General features: G+C 39.0%; 1 protein-coding gene across 3 annotated transcripts in view; it reads left to right on the forward strand.

Annotated features, from left to right (window-relative positions):
* Positions 1–18,789, forward strand: part of ATG2B (autophagy related 2B) — a 73,720-nt gene extending 54,931 nt beyond the window's left edge. For all 3 annotated transcript variants that reach the window (XM_081550477.1, XM_081550479.1, XM_081550478.1), the window contains exons 32-42: positions 493–601; positions 1,527–1,721; positions 2,636–2,737; positions 8,075–8,153; positions 9,215–9,422; positions 12,311–12,380; positions 12,653–12,735; positions 13,318–13,439; positions 14,021–14,175; positions 14,839–14,988; positions 17,501–18,789. In XM_081550477.1, coding sequence (XP_081406603.1) covers positions 493–601; positions 1,527–1,721; positions 2,636–2,737; positions 8,075–8,153; positions 9,215–9,422; positions 12,311–12,380; positions 12,653–12,735; positions 13,318–13,439; positions 14,021–14,175; positions 14,839–14,988; positions 17,501–17,731 — 1,504 coding nt within the window. In that variant the 3' untranslated portion in view covers positions 17,732–18,789. The remainder of the gene's footprint in view (positions 1–492; positions 602–1,526; positions 1,722–2,635; positions 2,738–8,074; positions 8,154–9,214; positions 9,423–12,310; positions 12,381–12,652; positions 12,736–13,317; positions 13,440–14,020; positions 14,176–14,838; positions 14,989–17,500) is intronic.
* The last annotated feature ends 2,664 nt before the right edge of the window (positions 18,790–21,453 follow it).

The raw sequence follows: 21,453 nt of genomic DNA on the forward strand, positions 1-21,453 counted from the left end.
GCGCTCTTATTAGGGCGGGGAGGGTCGGAAAAGGCTTCGTGTACTGGGAACCTTGGACACAACATTGTGAGGACTTTTTCTGTTTAAAAGTGCTTTTTAAAAAAGTTGACACTTTACTGTAATTCTTTTCTGTGTTAATTGGAATTTCTCGGACTTGTCTTTTGATTCTCAGGGGTTTCTGAAGTAATAGGAACTTATAAGGAGGTCTCATTTCTAAGTCTGTCTTGTGATACACACCAACATCATAGGTTTTTCTGTAGTTTTAAATATTTAGCAAGTAGATGATTGCTGTGATGACAGTGATAACATTTATGCTCTCAGTGCCTCCAAGGTATAAAAGATGTAGTTTTAATGTATAGCAATAGTTTGTGGCAATGTTTTGGTAGGTCTGTCATCTTGTTTTCTCTTTTCATCTTGTTATTTTTCCTGATGTCATTCGTTGCCTTCCTTTGACTATTCCTTTGATAAAAGGTTTTATTTTTTCATTTGTAGTAGTCCCCATAGCTCACCTTCTCATACACCTACAAGACATGGACATAATATGGTATGTGGGGGAAAAGGAAGAAACCATGACTTTTTAATGGAAATACAGTTAAGCAAGGTAAGATGGCATTTTAAAAGGAAAAATCCACTGAAGTAGGAGCATTAGTGAGGGTTCTTTGGTTCTCTCCTGCCCCCTCCCCTGTGTGGTTTTGGGGCCTAAGTGGAAAAGTGCAGGGATCTCATATAAATCTTACCTCTTACTCTTTTTCAGATACTCTGAAAAGATTTAGAGTTGTTGGTTTTCCAGGCTACCCCCAGAGCAGTGTCTCTCAGAGTTGAACAAGCACCAGAATCCCCTTGAGGACTTAGTAAAACACAAGTTGCTGGGTCCAGAGTTTCTAATGCAGTAGGGCTGCAGTAGGGCCCATAAATTTGCATTTTTAATAAGTTCCCAGGTGATTCTGATACTACTTTACCCAGGACCACACTTTGGGAACCACCGCCCTGGAGTGTCTCTGGGGAGGCCTGCCATGGAATAAGCACACAGGTCAGGTCCTGTGTGAGCATCTGGAGACCAGTAGGGCCAGGCTGCCAGTGACATTGATGCATTTAATTCTGTCAGCTTGTCTGGGATTCTGACAAGTGTCACATGTTAGGGTGCTTAACATGGTAGTGGTGACAGCCCCATATACTTAACTGTATCCTTGACCCCTTTTGGAACTTGAACCTTGCCTCCAAGCAGTTTCATAGGGAAACAAGATAATAATTTTATGACTTAATCCTGTTGAAGGTTTTGCTTGAAAAGGATGGGGATTTTACCAAGGTCAGATAAGAAATATCAGTCAGGCTTATCCTTGTATGGTCCAGTACATGTGGAGTAATAAATAAATATGTGAACAAATGTAGGAGTGTTATGCTCTTCTCTGAAAGTGGAATCAGAAGCTGAGAATTTAATGAAAATGTGTGATATTTTACATTTTAAAGAAAAAATCTGTTTTAAATAGAGCATAGAGGTGGTTCTGTATTCTTTCCCATCTGTAAAGGTGAAGTTTCAGCATGAGGTCTACCCGCCCTGCAGACGAGAATGCGAGTCTAGCCTCGTGGAGCACCCGGTCTCCCGGCAGGTGCTCATCGTGCAGGATCTTGAAATTCGAGATCGTCTGGCAACGTCACAAATGAATAAATTTTTGTACCTGTATTGCAGTAAAGAAATGCCTCGGAAAGCTCATTCCAACATGGTAAGATTTAAAACTTCATATATTTTGTTGTTATATTTGTTTAGGAACAGTATTTCTATTATACCTAAAATATATATAAATTATACCTGTTACAACTGCAGAAGATTTAGATTGGGGAGAATGATGAGATTTTCATTTTAATATTAAAATCCCTTTTAAATATGCTGCTTTAAGTTTTATGTTTTAAAAAATTATTTTGGGACTTCCCTGGTGGCCCAGTAGTTAAGACTTTGCCTTCCAACGCGGGGGGTGTGGGTTCCCACATGCCTCATAGCCAGAAGACCAAAATGTGAAACGGAAACTCTGTTGTAACAGATTACCTGAGGAAAACCAGAAGTCCATTGTGATGTACACACAACACTTACACAAGGAATTCCCTTGCGGTCCAGTAGTTTGGACTCTGTACTCTCATTGCCAAGGGCCCAGGTTTGGTAACCTGGTTAGGGAACTAAGACCCCACAAGCCCCCCAGCATGGTCACACACACACAATATCGACACAGAATTGTTAGCAGTGTTCCAGATTTCTAACTTTTACAAAAATTTTAGTAGCATGGAAATGCTTAGCTCAGGACTTTCAGAAGAAAACATTATAGAAGTTACCTTTGGAGTATGGGTCTATGGATTTAGATTCAGGGGCTTAGCAAACTCCTTTGAGACTGCAAGTACAACATTATCATTTGCTTTTTTTTCCTCTAAAGAGAATCCGTATCTTTCATCAGATTCTTGAAAGAGTATGTGACCAAAAAAAGTTAGATTCCGGATTCTAAGAAAGTAGGGTAAACCGACTTTCTGTTCTAACATAGGGACTAGATATAGGATGTTTTTTTTTCTCTCTCTCTCTTTTTTTTTTTTTTATGAAAACAAGGTCATAATGTTGTTGGAGAAAAATGTGTTTCTCTTTCTCGTCTTGCAGTTGACAATTAAAGCATTACACGTGCGCCCAGAGTCTGGCAGATCCCCACAGGAGTGCTGCCTAAGAGTGTCACTAATGCCACTTCGCCTCAATATTGACCAGGTTTGTATTGCAAACATAATGCATGGAGGTGTGATTAAATAGATATCCCATGTTCAGAGTGAGACATTTAATTTGTTAGAATTATAATGTTGTTTATTATTTAAAGTTTATGGAGTTTGCATAATTAAAACAGACTTGTGCTGGTAAAGGACAGGATAAATTCATTAGGTGTTTGAAATCTGAACTGTGAGTAAACATTATTAAATGTTATCCTTCAGTCTCCTACTTGCTATCTATGTGACAGAGCACTTAATACCTGCCTCTTATGTTCTCTGATCTTTACACACATACTCCTGATGCAGATATATAGGTGTTTTCAGGAGATGGAAGGACTCCCTAATATATATTATTGAAAGGTATAGGGGACCATAATCACAGCACCTGTAAAGGAATTCCTGGGCAAAATGACAAATTAGTAGATTGGCACTTAAACAGGTCACAAACGAAACAGATTTATGGAAATAAAGAAATTAATTTTCCTATATTCTAGCAAGCACCCTATCAAACTGTTCTGGGTTTTGCGTTCACCCAGAGAGCAGTCTAAAGCATAGTTGGAGCCTCCTCTACAAACTCTGTTCAAGACCTCTGAAGACGGGATGCTTTGCAGCGTAGTGGTGAAAGCATGGGTTGCGGTCAGACCTGGGCTGACATCTCAGTTCTCTTTCACTAATTGTGTGGCTTTGAGTAAGTAACTAACTCTCTAAGCCTCAATTTTTTCACTGATAAAATGCAAAACATAGTACATATAGCATTATTTTTTAAGACATGAGGATTAAATGAGACTTCAGCTTGGTGCCTGGCACATAGTGTTAAAGATCACAAGTGTTAACTGTTACCATCACTAACTGAAGCATATAAAAACTATAGAAAATAGATGGAGTTTTTATAATAATATGCTTTTGAAATAACAAAGCCTTCCTATTGTATCATATATATTGGTGTGAGCTCAGGTTTGGGAGCAGCGTATATGTTGGGTAGTATTATTTGTTTGCTTAATAATATTGATTAAATAATGTTGATTCACTATTTAAATAAGTAGCAGATATATCAGGAATAATCTTAAATGATGTTTATATTGTAAACAAACTATAGGCCTAGCTCAGAGAAAATGTATTGTGAAGCACAGATGTATAGCACAACTTTACATATGTGTAGCTTCTGAGCTGGGTCAGACTTACCAGTGTGTACTTAGATTTATGTTTTCTCATTATGATAAGAATGTTTTGAAGTCTGTATTTTAATTTAATTTATCCGTATTGGCCTAGTAGGAATATGATGCAGTATTTATGGGTAATTCAGTCTGTGAAAAATCACCAGTGTGAGCAAGAATTTGAGCAAGATTTATCTTTATGACATGACTTTACCAGACTTAGCAAGCCCAGTTTTCTCTAATAAGCCTTTTCTTTAATATTGAATGTTAATTTCTTCTGTAGAACTATAAAACAGTATGATTTTTAAAAGGAGAAATATTAATCTTAGCAAAAAAAAAATCAGGGAAATAAATGTTATGACTAAACTGAGGAGGAATGGGAAATAATTTCCCAAGATGTGAGACCTAGGGAAACAAACCCATGCTACAAATGTATATGCCTTAGTGAGGAATATTATGATACAAAACAGTCCTTTCTTCTAAGACTGACATACCATGCCAGTCATTTGAATAGCAAGCCAAATTTGTGTTTTTCTTTTAGAAACAAATCAGTTGATGAATGATAATGTTTTGAGTAATATGTTTTTTACCAAGCATCTTTCTGACCTTATCTTAACTGGATCAGAACAACATGTTGCTTGCTTATGTTTTTAAAAAGCTGCATTGCTGTTGACATTTGGTGCAATTGCTTCCAAAGCTCAAGGTACCTGTAGGATAGGCAGGATACTGGGGTCACTAAGATGGAGTGATTTCCATGTAGGGAGGTATGGAGATGATGGAGGTTGTGTAAGTAGGCTATATGAAATCTGAAATCTGAAGGGGCCAGATTTCCTGACTTTCTTAGTCTGGTGATCATTTTAGTATTGAACTGCCTGGAAATCTGGGAAGACATCAGTTCAGTTCAGTTGCTCAGTCATGTCCAACTCTTTGCGACCCCATGGACTGCAGCACGACAGGCTTCCCTGTCAATCACCAACTCCCAGAGCTTGCTCAAACTCATGTCCATCGAGTTGGTGATGCCACCCAGACATCTCTTCCTCTGTTATCCCCTTCTCCTCCTGCCTTCAATCCTTCCCAGCATCAGGGTCTTTTCCAATGAGTCAGATTAATTCCAAATCATTTGCTGAGTGATTGTCCCAGGTCTGAACTAGGATGCTGGGAATACATGGATGAAGAAACATCCCTTCCTCAGAGATCTCTGTGTAATGGAGAGACTGCCAAAAAAACCAGAGGACTTTAACACCCTGTGATGAAGATAGGCATAAAGATAAGTCCCACTAAAAGAGGACTTTTAAGCTGTGCTGGGAGTTTGGAAGATGAGGGTTGATCAGGAAAGGCTTTCTGGAGGTGACACTCAAGCTGGTCTTAAGGAATGTAAAGCTATGAATATTTGTAAAGGCATTGAGGGCCTAATTCAGGTTGGTTATGAGATGAGATGTGAGGCCATTGGGTAGGACAAGTGTCCAACTGAGGTTGGAAATGGTGAACATGTAACAGCGCCAGTTCGCATGTTTGTGATTTTTTTCGGCATCACCTGAGTATGACATTGAGAGTAATTCTTTTAAACCTTATGTCATATCTCACTGATAATAGCCTTTATCATAGGACCTTAAAGCTAGAAATAACTGTTCTATAGTTCAAGTTTAGCATAAATAAACCATATTTTTAAAAATTGAAAAAATGATTGTACTGAGGTGTAATTTGTATATAATAATAGGCAGAGATTTTTAGGTATACAGTTTGAGTTTGACAGATATATACACTTGAGTAACTCCTGCACCAGTTGAGATGCAGAACAGTTTTTGTATCCTACAAAATTCGCTCGTGTCCCTTTGTGGTCAGTCCACCATCCCAAAGCAACCACTGATCTCATTTCATCACTGTAGAGCAGCTTTTCTTGTTCTACGGCTTATAAATGGAATTGTATCTGACTTCCTGTCCTCAACATTATGCCCAGGAGATTTATCTGTGATGTAGCATGTATCAGCAGTCCATTCATTTTTATTCCTGAGCAGTGTTTCATTGTATGGGTGCAACAACTTGTTTATTCATTTACTTACTAATTTACAATGGATTGTTGTCTTGTTTTTGACTCTTAATGTATAAAGCTGTTATGAAATTTGAAGTCTTTTAATGGACATAGTTTTCAGTTTTCTTGGGTACCTATAAACAGGATGTCTAGGTCATAGGGTGAATGTGTGTTCATGATCATAAGAAGCTGCCAAATAGTTTTCCACAGTGGTTGTACCATTGCAGGTTCTCGGCAGTAACAGATGAGAGCAACAGCTGCTTCATGCTCTGACCAAACTTGGTGTTGTCTTTTTAATTTTGGCTGTCTTACTTGGTGTTCACTGCCATTTTAATTTGGATTTCCCTGACAACTAATGATGCTGAGCATCATTTCATGAGCTTATTCAACATTTGTATATCTTCTTTTTGTGAAGTGTCTGTATCTTTCTAGTTTCAAAATTAGGTTGTTTGTCTTATGGAGTTGTAGGAAAGATTGAGGGCAGGAGAAGAGGGCGACAGAAGATGAGATGGTTTGATAGCATCACTGACTCAATGGACATGAGTTTGAGCAAGCTCCAGGAGATGGTAAAGGACAGGGAAGCTGGCGTGCTGCATGCAGTCTGTGGGGTTGCAGAGTTGGACATGGCTGAGCGACTGAACAACAAAAGAGTTCAGCATAAATACCAAAATCAAATATTTGGAGAACATTTTGAAAAGCTGATGATTAGTATCCCTTTGTCTGTTGTTTGTAGTAAAAATGTGTAAAAACCACTGTCTTATTGGTCTTCCTTTTCTCTTTTTTTTGAAGGCAGTCATAGAGGCAAAACATTTATAGTATTAAAATATTGCCATCTGGTGGCAAAAGCATAACATTTTATATACTATTAACATGTAATATTTGATATATGTATATATCATATCTAGGCTTCCCAGGTGGTACTAGCGATAAAGAACTGCCTGCCAATGCAGGAGACATAAGAGACGCAAATTCGAGACCTGCATTGGGAAGATCCCCTGGAGGAGGGCATGGCAACCCACTCCAGTGCTCTTGCCTGGAGAATCCCATGGACAGAGGAGCCTGGGAGGCTATAGTCCCTAGGATTGCAAAGAGTCGGACACGACTGAAGCGACTTACCATGCGCACGCACATGTACCACATATACAGCGATTTAATGTATATAATGGAAATAATATAGAAACACCTACATAAATACGTATGTGTAAAGAGTAATAATATAATGACCAGTTCATCAGCTTAATCCCTGACTGCAGAACCAGAATATTCTAATACTATTGAAGCTATCTGCTTGTTCTTCAGTCTAGCCCTCAGTTTCTGGTATACAACATTACCTAAAAAATACCTTTTTAGCATCCATCATTGGTACCTCTGACAAGTGTGATCAGTAGTAGATCAGACCCTTTGGAATGCCACTCGGCTTTCAGTGTGCTGCTGCATACTGTGACCCTGTGATTCACTTCACATTGTGTTTTGGTTTAAGTTTGTGTTTAAGTTTTAAATTAACTTAAGACTGTTTTTAATGGGAAAGAAGAATAAGAAAGAACAGGCTCAGGTATTTAATTTTCATATTCTCCAAAATGGATTTGTCAGTTGCTATGAAGCTGCTAATAATGGGCAAATATGGCTTGCATACACAACATCAAGACCAGTTGATGGGTGATTTTATTTACTTTTAGTTTTTATTTTGAATATCATGTCCAGTGAAGAAAATGTACTCAGGTAATATAACATAGTGGTAAAAGCAGAAATAAGACATTAACTTTTAAGTTACACCTAAGTATTGAGTACTTGCTAGCTGCGATTATTATTGTTAGTAATACTACTGCTACCAACTCAGAGTGAGAGCCAATGCCAAATAAGAAAGAGACTACTATATTTCTATGAAAACTAAAATGTACTTTGATTTAGAAATAACCATTTAATTTCTAACTCATCTGTACATTAATTTCCACATCTATAAATTAATTTTCTCAGAGTTGTGAGAATTAACAAGGAAGAGTGAGAGAGAGAAAGGAATTGAGAATAGGCCCTGGATAAATTATAGCTGTATATGAACAGTGAGTGAAATGTGAGATTTCCTGTTACTTTGTTTCACAGTTTTAAAAATAGCTGCACCTTTTAAAACCCTTTTAGTTATAATTACATCTCTCAATTTTAGGATGCCTTGTTCTTCTTGAAGGATTTCTTCACAAGTCTTTCTGCAGAAGTAGAGCTTCTCATGACTCCAGATCCAGAAGGTATTAAATATGTAGAATTTGAAAAAGTCTATAGTGAGTACTTGGATTGATTTTGATTGTTACGAGACCTTTTTGAGAATGTACTTACAGATCTTTTCTCTCATTTACATAAATGTGTTCCATGATTATTTTTCTTAAGTTGTGCAAATGTAGTTTATGTAAAAGTACTATAGTTCCCCCTATCCGCAGGAGGTACGTTCCAAGACCCCTAGTGGGTGCCTGAAACTGCAGATAGTGCCGAACCTTAAATATACCAAGTTTTTTCTTTATATACTAGCGTATGACAAAGTTTAATTTATAATTAGGCACAGTAAAAGACTAACAATAATAACTGATAAGAACAATTATAACAGTATACTATAATAAAAGTTAAGTGAGTATGATCTCTTTCTTCCTCTCAAAATATATTGTACAAATTTAATGCCTTTTCCATCTTAGCTAAACACTTACTACGCACTGTAGCTATAACCTTTGTAGTTTGAGGTACAACAGCAAAATGAGCATGAATTCCTTTTTCCTTCATCACAGTTTTACTGCTGTAGATCTTAGCAGCCTGAGCGTATTGATTTTTTTTTTCCTTGTTGAGTCAAGAACTTTGATCTTTTCACTTAACATATTATGGCTTCTCTTTGGTGTATCGGAATTGCCAGCATCACTGTTCTTATGCTTTGGGGTCATTATTAATAAGATAAGGGTTACTTAACATAAACACTGATCTGATAACCAAGACGTCCACCCAGTGACTCACGGCGGGATATGCCGGACAGACACCTTCCGGTGGGGCAGAGAAATGGTGCAAGATTTCCTCATGCTGCTCAGTGGTGTGCGGTTGGAAACATAGAAGTTGTTTATTTCTGATATTTTCCATTTCATATTTTTGGACCATAGTTGACCTTGGAAAGTGAAGCTAAAGGTGGAGAGGGGGCTATTGTGACAGATTCATCTGTCGCAGTAGTTGTATTTATTAAACGAAATACTGTAGAATGAGTTGATTGTAGCTTGGTTTAAGTTGCTCTAAAGAAGCATACCTAATTTTCCAAATGTGCACATTACCTTTTCAGTTAAAAAGTCTCCTGGGGCTGATGTCACCTGCAGTTTGCCAAGGCATTTAAGCGCCTCAAAGGAGCCAAATCTAGTTCTTTCTTTCCCTGGGCCAAAGCAGCCTTCCCCAAATGGCAGTGCCAAGTCAGTGCAAGCGGTTAATGGGGAAGAAGAGAAGGACTTCTCTCCTGAAGAAGCGTTGTTTAGTGATCAACCTGTGTTTTTTAGGTAAATCATTTAATTTTGATAACAAAAGACATTATTTTAGAGTTTGAAAGTTGCTCTTCAATGTGTGTGTGTAACACAGAAATCGTGGAGTTACTTTAGCTTTTCTCTGTACTGGCAGATAATCAGTGGGTATGAGTCAGACGTGACTGAAGCAACTTAGCACACAAGCATGCATGCTTATTGATATGGGGCTTCCTGGGTAGTGTCAGTGGTAAAGAATCCGCCTGCCAGTGTAGGAGACACAAGAGATGGTGGGTTCGATCCCTGAGTCAGGAAGATCCTCTGGAGGAGGAAATGGCAACCCACTCCAGTATTCTTTCCTGGAAAATTCCATGGTCAGTGGAGCCTGGTGGGCTACAGTCCATGGGGCTCTAAAGAGTTGGACATGGCTGAGCGCTCGCACACACAGACACACAAACACACACACACATATTTATGGGCCCCACCCACATGCACCTCTCATTTACACAAAATAACCCTGGCTCAGGACTCATCCTCCTGTTGATCCTGTAGCAGGAATTTTCTCTTAGTTTCTTCCCTTTTCCTCTTTCTGTCCCTCCCTTCCTGATTACTCTCAGAGCCTGTTAGTGTCTCCATGACCACGATGCTGCCTTTTTCCCTCACACCTTCAGCATCCCTTCCTTTTCCCCTACGGGGATCTTCTGTCTGGTTTCCCTGCCCTTCCCTGTCACTGCTGTGTCTCTTGTGGCCCTCTGCTCTCTGGCTAAGTTGGCATCATTGGGAAGCCCAGGTCTCTATACTGCTGCTGGCTGCTGGTTGTCGGCCATTTCCAGTTCCATTAATTTTCCCTTCTTTCTTTCCCAGCCCTTGGTGGTGGGGATGGAGCCTAGGTTCTGCTGGAAGGAAAGAGGTCAAAGATCAAAACCACCTCTGTTATGAGAGACAACTCCCTTCCCTGGTTTTCTGTACTTCTCTCCTGCTGACATCAGTGTTCCCCAAGTTCTGTCTTTCTCTCTAAGGTTAGACTTTAGGTATGGCCCAAAGTGGGCAGTTGTTGTTGTCCTTCAGTCACTGAGTCATTTCTGACTCTTTGCAACCCGATGGACTGTAGCCCCCAGGCTCCTCAGTCCATGGGATTTCCCAGGCAAGAATCCTTAAGTGGATTGCCATTTCCTTCTCAGGGAATCTTCCTTACTCAGGAGTCAAACCCGTGTCTCCTGCATTGGCAGGCAGATGCTTTACCACTGAGTCACCTGGGAAGTTCTAAGTAGGCAGCACAACTATTTTAAAGTGTTTTCATGTTTTGAATATTTTGTGTATTGATGAAAATAGTCAGAAAATATAATAGAATGTGAGAATTGGAAACATCCTGAAATAGAGGATCTCTGGTGATTCTTAACTTTTCCATCATAAAGGAAGAGCCTCTTTTATTATTTTCCTACTTTGCTTTTTCACTAAAATTTTTTTATACCAAAAAACTGTGTATCCTAAGAAATAATTTGAATTCTGATTTTATATTAATCACGTATTAGCTGCCAATTTTTGTGTTTTGTGAACACTGGATAGCCATTATAAAAAAAATTCAATCGTTACAATTCTGGCCTGAGAGCATGGAAACTTGGCACTTTTTAATCAGTTTGTGCAGCCTCACTTACTTAGGTAAATATTTGTTTTTTCCATTAGACTACTTAAAATAACTTGTATATTTTTCTACTCTCAAAAACTGCTAGAGTGTCTAGGGCCTTGGGAGAATACTTAGTGATAGTTTAGATTACTCACTTTACTGATGAGGAAGTTAATGCAAGAAAGGAGAGGTGACTTGCTCAAGGCCCCAGTTAGTGGCCAAGCCAGGACTAGAATGAAAGTCTTCTTAATCCCCAGTTTAGTACATTTTCCAATTAATGACAAAATAGTCTCCTCTCCTACAAACATTTATTCACTCCACAAATATTTATTGAACACATTATATGTATGTCAGATTTTGTTCTAGTTACAGTGAACAGAGTAGAGAAAAATCTCTGTTCAGTTGAGCTTACAGATAATTAAAATATTTGATCTCCGCTATTACATGCCTTGGAGGAACAGAGTGAGAAAGGTGACAGGTGTTGAGGGGCTGTTGCCATAGAACCAAATACAAATGGGTGTTCGGAAGATGAGGGATGACCTGGACCCCAGACTTCCTGTAGTCACTGATGTAGATTCGGCATTTCCTTTTTACCGTGGGTTAAGTAAGGACTTTTGCAGGATGACTTGGGATGACTTAGTATATAACCACTGACATTAATTCTGTAGTAAAATATGTTTCAATTTGTAATTTACAGTCCAACTTTTGGAAGCCACCTGCTTTTGTTTGATGTGTATAATTGTAATTTCATTCAGAATTCCCAAGTGTGTCAGTATCCTGTTTATAAGCATTAATTTCAAGAATGTAAAAATTCACCAATGTAGATAGGGTTTAAAAATTAACTGATGAAGACACTTAGGCTCAGAGTTTAAATTACTTGCCTTGACTGTATCCCATATAACTGATAAAACTAGGGTTCATGTCTAGTTCTTCTTTTTTACTTCTTGGTGATGATTATATTATTTGGTTTAATCTTGAAAGTTATTTTTATTAGTTTGCTCTCTGTATGAATTGAATACCTGCCAGAATAAATTTCTCTAACTTAAATTTTGTTTAGTAAACAAGGAAAACATTTTAAAAATATAATAAAATAAATAAAATTTATAAGATTAACATGGTTTAGTGGTTATATTGCCTTAAGAAGGTATACGGCCGAAAGACATTCTCTTTTATTTAGATCTTAATATATTCACATTATTTATTTTGTGGTTTTTATTCTCCAGTTGAAAAGGTTAATTTATATCTAATTTCAGCTATTAGTAATTTTTAATGTAAATAACTGCCCTTCTTTCTTTATCTTCAGAGAATTTAGATTCACATCAGAAGTTCCTATTCGACTTGATTATCATGGGAAACACGTATCAATGGATCAGGTCTGGAAATTTTGCACAAATATACTCTACAGAATTATCTCATTTGTTTTTCTAGTGGACTCAGCTTTTAGGAAACTTTTTCCATCGTAGTTTATGTGTTTGAAATGAAGTGTAAGATTTTAAAATTTAATTCTATTTTTAAAGTAAACATAATTAAGAATCTATGAGTAAAATTTGGATGTCAGTTGGGTCTTATAAAATACATGTATTTTTTTGCTATAAATATTTTAGGTGTTTTAGCTTAATTAGTGAATTTCTTTTTAATATTAAAGGGTACATTAGCTGGGATTTTGATTGGTCTTGCCCAGTTAAACTGCTCTGAACTAAAGCTGAAGAGGCTTTTCTATCGGCATGGGTAAGTTGATTTATCATATGAGACTTTCAGATGTAGTTACTAAAGTTAGTTTACAATTAGCCAACATACATAATTTAATTATTTTACAGTGTTATTTGCAGAGAGCTCATTTTTAGAGGATTTTTACCGGCTAGGGGCTATTTTTTTTGTTCTGAGAGAATAGTAGTAGTTTGATGAGAGCATTTCCCCAAAAAACAGCTGTAGTTAGGATTTTTTTTATAATTTCCCAGAGTTATAAATTAGCCTATATGGAAATTCACAAGGTAATGGTCCTTAGTAGGTCCTTAGTTTATAGATGTTGAATTAATCCTATGCCAAAGCTTTAGATGTTAAAGAAGTAAAAACAGTGGAATGCACACTTGTATATATTACCTTAGCCTTTTATAGAAATTACTAGCATTACAATTAGGTTAAATGTATGTGTATACACACACACATATATAGTAAAATTGAAAATCTATAAAATTTGGTCCATGTAATTCGCAGATTTTTTTGTCTTAAGTAAAAAAAAAAAATCCCCCAATCTGTGTAAACCTATAAATTTCACTCTTCTTCCCATATACTAATAGTCATTTTCTCTAGTTTGCTAGGTGTGGACAAATTATTCTCTTATGCAATCACCGAATGGCTTACTGACATTAAGAAGAACCAGCTGCCAGGAATCCTGGGAGGTGTTGGGCCTATGCATTCTCTAGTACAACTAGGTGAGTGTTCTTTTTTAATTAGAAGATAATTTATTTTACCTGATCAGTGATTCTTAACCCTTTTGGGATTATGGATGCCTTTGAGAATCTATGTGAGGATCATCTTTCTAGAAAAATCTACCTGTTAGTCATACACAAAAAATGTTGCCTCCCATTTTAGGGGTTAAAAATCCAAGGGTTAGAATGGTAGCAGAGATTTCAGCTCCTATTTTTCTTTTTAAATGTTTTATTATTGTGGTAAAAGTCACATAATATAAAACATACTATTTTAACCATTCTTAACTGTACATTTCAGTGGCACTGAGTACGTTCACATTGTCGTGCAGCTCTCACCATCATTATCTCCCGAACTTTTCACTTTGCTAAACTGAACTCTGTCCCCATTAAACACTAAGTCCTCATTCCTCACCACCCCCAAACCCACCTCCGGCATCTGCCAATGTATTTTCCGACTCTATGAATTTGAGGAAAATACATTGCCTATTCTAGGTAGCGTGTATAAATGGAAGCAAGCAGTGTTTGTCTTCAGGTACTGTCTTCCAGCATCCCTGTTAATTTCTGCATGTTGACTATTGTTCTAGTGCAAGGCCTCAAGGACTTGGTCTGGTTACCGATTGAGCAGTACCGAAAGGATGGGCGCATTGTCAGAGGGTTTCAGAGAGGGGCTGCCTCCTTTGGTACCTCGACAGCGATGGCTGCTCTCGAGCTCACGAACAGAATGGTTCAAACCATACAGGTATCTTTCCAGAGACCAGTTTAATCTCCAGAAAGAGGAAGAGCCATTATAAACACTTGACTTTTTTTGGTTTTAAAATGGCACTGTGAAAATGTATAAAATACTGAGAATATTTTATTTGTAATGACTTAGTATCATTAAATTTTTTTTGATTAGCTGTCCATTGTTAAATAAGTAGTAGAATAAAGGGGTGGAGTACAGTGTCAAATTTGTTTGCCTGTTTCAGGTAAATTACAACTATTAAGTTAGCCAAAGATTTATTTCACCACATTTATGTGGAAAGATCATAGCTGAATGTAATGAAGGCACTAGAGATCCAATAGTAGTTGTATTCAGGTTTGCTATTAAGTATTAAGCTCCAAGTGGCCTTACCCAGTTGTGCATAGACCATGCATTCTTGTCTAGCCTGGTAACAGAGTGTTCTCAGAAGAGAGATGAGGAACTGAAAAAAGCTGCTCAATGCAGATACTAATGTATACTTCAGTGTTCTTGTTATAAAAGGAATACATTCTGGTTGTAAAGAATTCAGAGGCTGCAGACGGGCCTGTCTGAGGGTGGGAGTCCCTCCTCTGTTCCTCACTCCCCATAGGAAGTGTGCTGCTGGAGCATACCTCCCCAGACTTTGCTCTGACTCACTCTTTCCTCTCTGATGAAATGATCCAGGCAGCGGCAGAGACTGCGTATGACATGGTGTCTCCAGGCACCCTTTCTATCGAGCCCAAGAAGGTCAGAAGGTTCCCCCATCACCGATTAGCCCACCAGCCAGTGGACCTGAGGGAAGGGGTGGCCAAGGCCTACAGTGTCGTGAAGGAGGTGAGTGGCTGCCCCAGGGGATGGACCGGGAGCAGTTTGCGTCCTTGCCTGGAGTTTGTCTAGAGAGCAGCAGGGCTTGGGCTTTGCTCTGAAGGAACCCCTAGGGTGGCTTTGGGACTGTTTTGCCATTGATGAGTGCAGATATGTGCGTAGGTAAGAGGAGAGGGCTACGTCCTGGCCTGCAGGCTCCCAAGAAGACTAGCGATCTCATGGGAAGACTGGTCTTTTTATGGACCAGAAGCAAGCAAGGGGTGGCAGAAACACACCATTAACTCGCCAGGGAAGTTTATGCATGTTTGTATTTTGCTGTTTTCCTCAGATTTGTTTAAAAAGCAAATTTTTCTAGGTTAATCACAAACCCTAATTCCATTCCCATGCATTCATGGTCCTGAAGATGGTACTTTTTTTTCTGTGCATGTTTTTATGGTTTCATGTAAGTATGTAATCATAAGCAAATACTATTGTTTATATTTTAAAAGTTAGCATAAATGGTATAATATATATCTAAATTTTGTCTTTCAAGATACATCCTTGTTGATACATGTAGGTCTGATTTAAACTTTTATCGTGTTTTATTGTGTGAATATAGCATAATTTATTTATCTTCGTGTTGGTGGACAGTTTCCATTTTTTCCCCTAAAATATTGGAATGTCATTTAAATGTCCCTTTGTTCACATGTGCAAGAAGTTGTTAAAGGTGGAATTTGTGGTTTGTAACTGTTTGAATCCTGAGACTCATCAAGTGTTGCCAAATTTATTAAGCATTGCCAGATTGTAATTTAGCTGCACCACTGAGTCCTGGTTCTTTATGGATGTTGACAGGAGCATTCCCTCCCTGTCTTAATCTTTTTCTTTTTTTAATTTACATATGAGGAAGTTGGAGGTCATTTTACTTATGATTTGGGTATTAGAATTTCATTAACGATATTTTCCCCTGTCATATTCCGACAGACAGAAGTGCCTTAGGACAATCTTTTATCTGACAAAAGTAACCTCTGTGGTTCCAAATGCAGGAAGACCACTGAAGTAAGGATATGTATTAGTGGCTAAATAAAGGCAAGGACACTGGTCACCTCTCTTAAAAAGAGATTTAGTCGAGAGAATAAAGAGAGCTGATTACCCGTCAGATCTGTTCCTGTAGATGTCAGGATTGGGCCAGTTATCAGTAGACATGTTAAAAATCAGATTTGTAAAAACGATCCTGGGCTTTTAGGCATAGCAGGGGCGGCTGGCAGCAGGATATTATAGCACTTGGGTATGTAGCACTTTGGGCTTCCCGGGTGGTGCAGTGGTAAAGACTGCCTGCAGGAGACACAGGAGAGACGATGGTTCGATCCCTGGGTCAGGAAGATACCCTGGAGAGGGAATGGCTACCCACACCAGTATTCTTGCCTGGAAAATCCAATGTACAGAGGGGCTTGGCAGGCTACAGTCCATGGGGTCACAAAGAGTCAGGAATGATTGAGCAACTAACACTTCACTTCACAGGTTGTGAAAGTGAGGACTAGATCTGGGGCCAGGGCAAGGTTCCTTGATTTCCCTGAGAGCCTGAAGTTCTCACTATGCCCTTCACTGAAGCGGTCCCAAGAGGATAGTGCTTTGTGGCCCTTAGGGATCCTGAGTTAGACAAACGGGAGAGATTTGAAAGCCATATGTGACGACTGACCACCGACAACAGTGTGATGTTTTACCACCCTGGCCTGACCTACGCGTTTACATTTTCAGGTCTAAAGCTCAGCAGTCATGATTCTTTTCATGTCACACAGTTGTAAGAAGGATGAAAAATGCGGCAAAAACTTCATTTCTAATTATTAAACATGTTCCTGCTTTGTGTTCTCAGAGTTTTCTCTATTTAATAAAGTGTTCTATTTAGCGTCTTATCTTAATTGAATGTTCCAGTTATCTTTTCTAGTGCATAGCCAGTAATTTAAAACTAATTAAATTATTTTCTGGAGCTCAGTAGAATTAGATTTTCTCATTGCAGTTGAATCACAGGAGCTATCGCCATGTTCATTTAGTGATTATGTTTATTCAGGAAGCTTTGTTTGCTAAATTTGATTTAACCAGAGTGATTAATTGTGCCAGAGAAGCTACTCTTGGAGTATTAACTATTTCCGTGAGCATCCCTATGTGAAACTGTAGTCTAGCTACATTTTCTGTACGTAAGTGTCACAACAAAATGCTGAATCGTAATTGTCCCTTACTTTCCCTTTGGAGAAGAAAATGGCAACCCATTCCAGTATTCTTGGCTGGAGAATTCCATGGTCAGAGGAGCCTAGTGGGCTATGGTCCATGGGGTCACAAAGAGTCGGACATGACTGAGGGACTACCACTTGCCCTTAGAATCGTCATAAAAGTAATTATCCTGGGTTATCTCAGAAGTACAGTTTCTGCTTTGATTTCCGTCTGGTTACAAACCTGCTCTTGATGAACTCTACAGTTGGTGTGTTACGAGATATTTAGAGAGTCTTCTGAGCAGTGATTTACTCCCTTCTCTCCCCTCTGCCCTCAGGGAATCACAGACACGGCTCAGACCATTTACGAAACTGCCGCTCGGGAACATGAAAGCCGGGGGGTGACGGGCGCCGTGGGGGAAGTCCTGCGCCAGCTCCCGCCAGCCGTGGTGAAACCTCTGATCGTCGCCACAGAAGCGACATCGAACGTCTTGGGTGGCATGAGAAACCAGATCAGACCAGATGTTCGGCAGGACGAGTCTCAGAAGTGGCGCCATGGGGACGACTGATGTTTCAGACGAGATTCTTGATGAAGACGAGGGTGGAGATGCGGAGCAGAGGGTCCCACCAGCAACTTCAGAGGGAACTCATTTACTGTTATCATGCTCATCTCAGGAACAAAACCATTTCTTAGTGAAATAATTTAGTATCAAAGCAACACGCAACCAAAACCTTTTGACATTTTAGGGCTAGTTGGTACTTGCCAGTAGACATGTTTGGTGGCTGGTATCAAAAGTCCATAAAGCATTTGCTGCCAAGTTAGTGGAATGCTTGCTTTTATAAAAATGACTGTAATTTTCCTTGTTACAGACAAGCTATCATTGGAAACCTCCTCTTACAGTACAGGGTGCTCAGAAACGTCTTGAGTACTTTGAAAGCACTATATTTATGTTGCTCCAAGGAGTTGATTTTTCTCCAGGTTTAAAGAGAATCACAGCTTCGAAACTTTCATTAGAAATGAGAGACAGAAGCCACAGGGAAAATAAAGCAAATAGGATTTTCAATATAATATCAGTGAGGAAAAAATAACCCAGTCTGTTGGATTTTGTGTTCACGCAGTCAAGAACAATGTCGTTTCATTTGCTCAGAAAATCCTTCTATGGGAGTTTGAGAACGTGAATGTCACAGACTTGTTCTGTTGTGTTGCACTTTATTATGTGTATGTGTGTGTGTGTTTAGATTAATACAAGTCATGTGCTATATTCTACATGTAATTTACAGAGTTACACAAACTATAAAGAGGACTAAGTCTGAAGGTTTTTGGCAAAGGAAGGTAACTCAAATGTAGTAACTTTCTTTTATTCTAAGTGTAATGAAAATGTGCATTCTATAATGAACTGGGGCCCATGTAATTGTTTATTTGTTCAAATTTAAGCAGGTACAGTGCAAGCTTATTAGGAGTGTGTGGAAAGGGAGATTGAAAGTGGTTTTTACTCTTTTGAAATTAACCAAAAATCCTCCAAATATGCCCTAGTCAGCTATTTCAAAGCACCATTTTTACTTGGTTAACAATGTACATTTTGATATTCTGTCAGGAATGAATAAAGTATTTTTATTTAAAGGTTAAGTTGTTTTATGCTTCCATGAATATTTTGCTTCTCTTAGAGCATATTCATAGATGCAATGCTAGGATTTACTCCAAAATCCTTGGGAACACTTTCTCAAAATTGATTTTGGTTAATGTTAAGCAGATCTTTACCTAGATGTGAGAAGGAAATTGTTCTCCAGAACTCCGTCTCTGACTTTAGATTAATCTAGCAGAAAGAAAACATAGGACCTTGTATCATCTGCTATTTAAAGTGTCATGATATGAACTCTCTCATTTCTTAGAATTGGGGGGATGTCATTGAGGTGAAGTTGAATTTCAGAACTACTTTCAGTTTGGGATTTGAAAAATGATGTTGAATCAGCTTCATTCTTGAAACTTTCTACAAGAAAGCAAAAATCCGAACGTTTAAAATTTGTAAAATTTTGTTAAGTAGCGTTTAATTCTGTCTTGTTCTCTTTTTACTGCTGAAAAACTTGAAAGGCCGGTGCCCAGAAAACCACCTATTGAAGTGTCAGAGGACCATTTGTTAAACTTGGCCCCAGCTGGATGGAGCCCACCTAGAACGTGGTCCTGAGTAAACACACATCATGGCTGTTTACTGTATGAAGCTTCAGCCTGCTTCTGGGGCGCTTTCCGAGCACCCTTGCATCAGTCCCAGCATTTTCTCTTACACGGAACATGCTGGGTATGATATCTGTGATGAGTAATCAAACTGAAAAACGCTCAAATTTAACTGTATAAAATCTCCTTAACTATTAAATGTATTTTCCATACTGTATCTAATTGAACTTAATTAGTATAGGGAGAAATAATCATCATCTTCTCTGTACTCTGAGTTGCAAATGGACCCATTTTTTGACAAATTGGGTTTATAAGTCCCTTTAAGCATGTCTTTATAATGTAATTTCCATGGCTCTCTCTTCTGCCCTCCTGCACCTGCTTTTGATAGACTCCATTTTTGGGATCAGAAACCTTGTGTCTCAGAAAGATTCAGTGTCAAGGGTCTGTTTGTTGTCAGTTTAACCAAGATGCTCTTTGCCTGAGATGTTTACGTGGAAGAACTGTGTGTATTTGAGCACTTTGCCATTGTTAAATATCCTTAATTTTTTTCTTTTTTAATAGTGTCTTTTCAAACTTTTACTCCATGCTGACACGGTACAGAGTGTTGGCAGGATGCTTGTGCAGCCGTGTCTGTGACTTACCAAGCGGTGACTTTGCCAAGACATTCAGCTCTAAGCCTCAGTGTCCTCCTCTGTAAATGAAGGGGCTTCTTACAACAGCAGAGCGTTTCAGATGATTGGAGCATGCGCACGTGTGTGAGTGTGAAGGATGGTGTGGGGTGTAGCACTCAGTCACGTGCCCCAGGCCTGTGACACCTTGAACAGGTGGCATTGTTGAACGAGAGCCCTGGCCGTATGACACCCACAGTCGCCCCGGCTCCTCCAGGTCTCTGACTCTTAGACTAATGTGTTTCTGAACAGGCCTTCAAGGCTGGCCTCTGAGTGGAGTGGACTGAGCAAGTCCATGAGTTCGTGTGTTTATCTCCCCGAGGGTCCAGGTAAGCAAGCTTGATCAGGAAGCATCAGTGAGTTTCAGAACCTCACAGGGTTACAGGAACACAGTAAGACCGCCTTACATTATAAAGGCAGCAGGGGCCATGGTGACGTCCTCTCTTGATTCGGGCTGATGGGGATCCCCTGGTTTCCCTGCCCGTCTGTCCACAGATGGCTATCGTTTACAAGTACAGTGTCCGCTCAGCACTCGCCTTTTAGGACAGAGAGGATGGCATGTTTTTTGTAGATATCATAGCAAAGACTTCCATTTTAGTAAAGCTTGAGTCCAATTTCGATTCCCACTTAAGCACACGTATTTAACATCAATATTTTTATAATATAGAACTCAAGAAAAAAAAAATCTTCCCAAGTAGCAGTGTGCCTAAAATGGCAAAAAAACAAAAAAACTAGTATTTCTTGCTCCTGCTATGTGTCACTTTTAAAATGCTGTTGAAATAGTTTCAGTTTTTAAGGCAATCACTTTTTAACCATCTCCTTTAAAAACTGTGTTCTGTAGGTTTGGTGCCTTTGTTCAATTCTCAAACAGGCCAAACAGCTACGTCTGCTGCTTCGGGGCCGCTCACCGCCCTCGGGTACGGTCGAGCCGGGTTGTGCGCCCCAAGCTTGCCCTCACCAGAGACAAGAAACAGGGCAGAGGTGGAGTTCAGCAGTCTTAAACCAGACTCCACACGTGCACTAAGTAGTTTTAGGATTAACAATTTATTATCTTAACATTAGTTTAGATCTTATATATATATATATATAAAAGCCACATGATCTGACTTAAGAATAAGCACTTAACTCTGCTTTGCTTCAGTTTTCTCAGACCTTCGTGGGGTGTGTTTCCTCAGCTTCATGGGGACTGTGGCAGGGCTAGTGGGCTGTGGTGAGCAGTCTTTTCCCTGCTTCCCTTCACGTCCTCTTGACTGACCTAAGACATGAGAGAAAATGTCTGTAAAGTTCTTTAAGCCTCTTGAAAGTAAAAGGCCCTATGCAAATACAAAGTGATACTTGGTATCTGCAGATGCATCAATTGGATGTACCCATTGGTACCAAATTGAATAAATCAAATATACGTTTGTGAGTCTCAGGTTAAAAAGAAAAGTTATTTAGATAGTATATAGATAGT

This window comes from Giraffa tippelskirchi, chromosome 12, assembly GCF_054371585.1.
Source record: "Giraffa tippelskirchi isolate mGirTip1 chromosome 12, T2T-mGirTip1v1.2.pri, whole genome shotgun sequence".
NCBI lineage: Eukaryota > Metazoa > Chordata > Mammalia > Artiodactyla > Giraffidae > Giraffa > Giraffa tippelskirchi.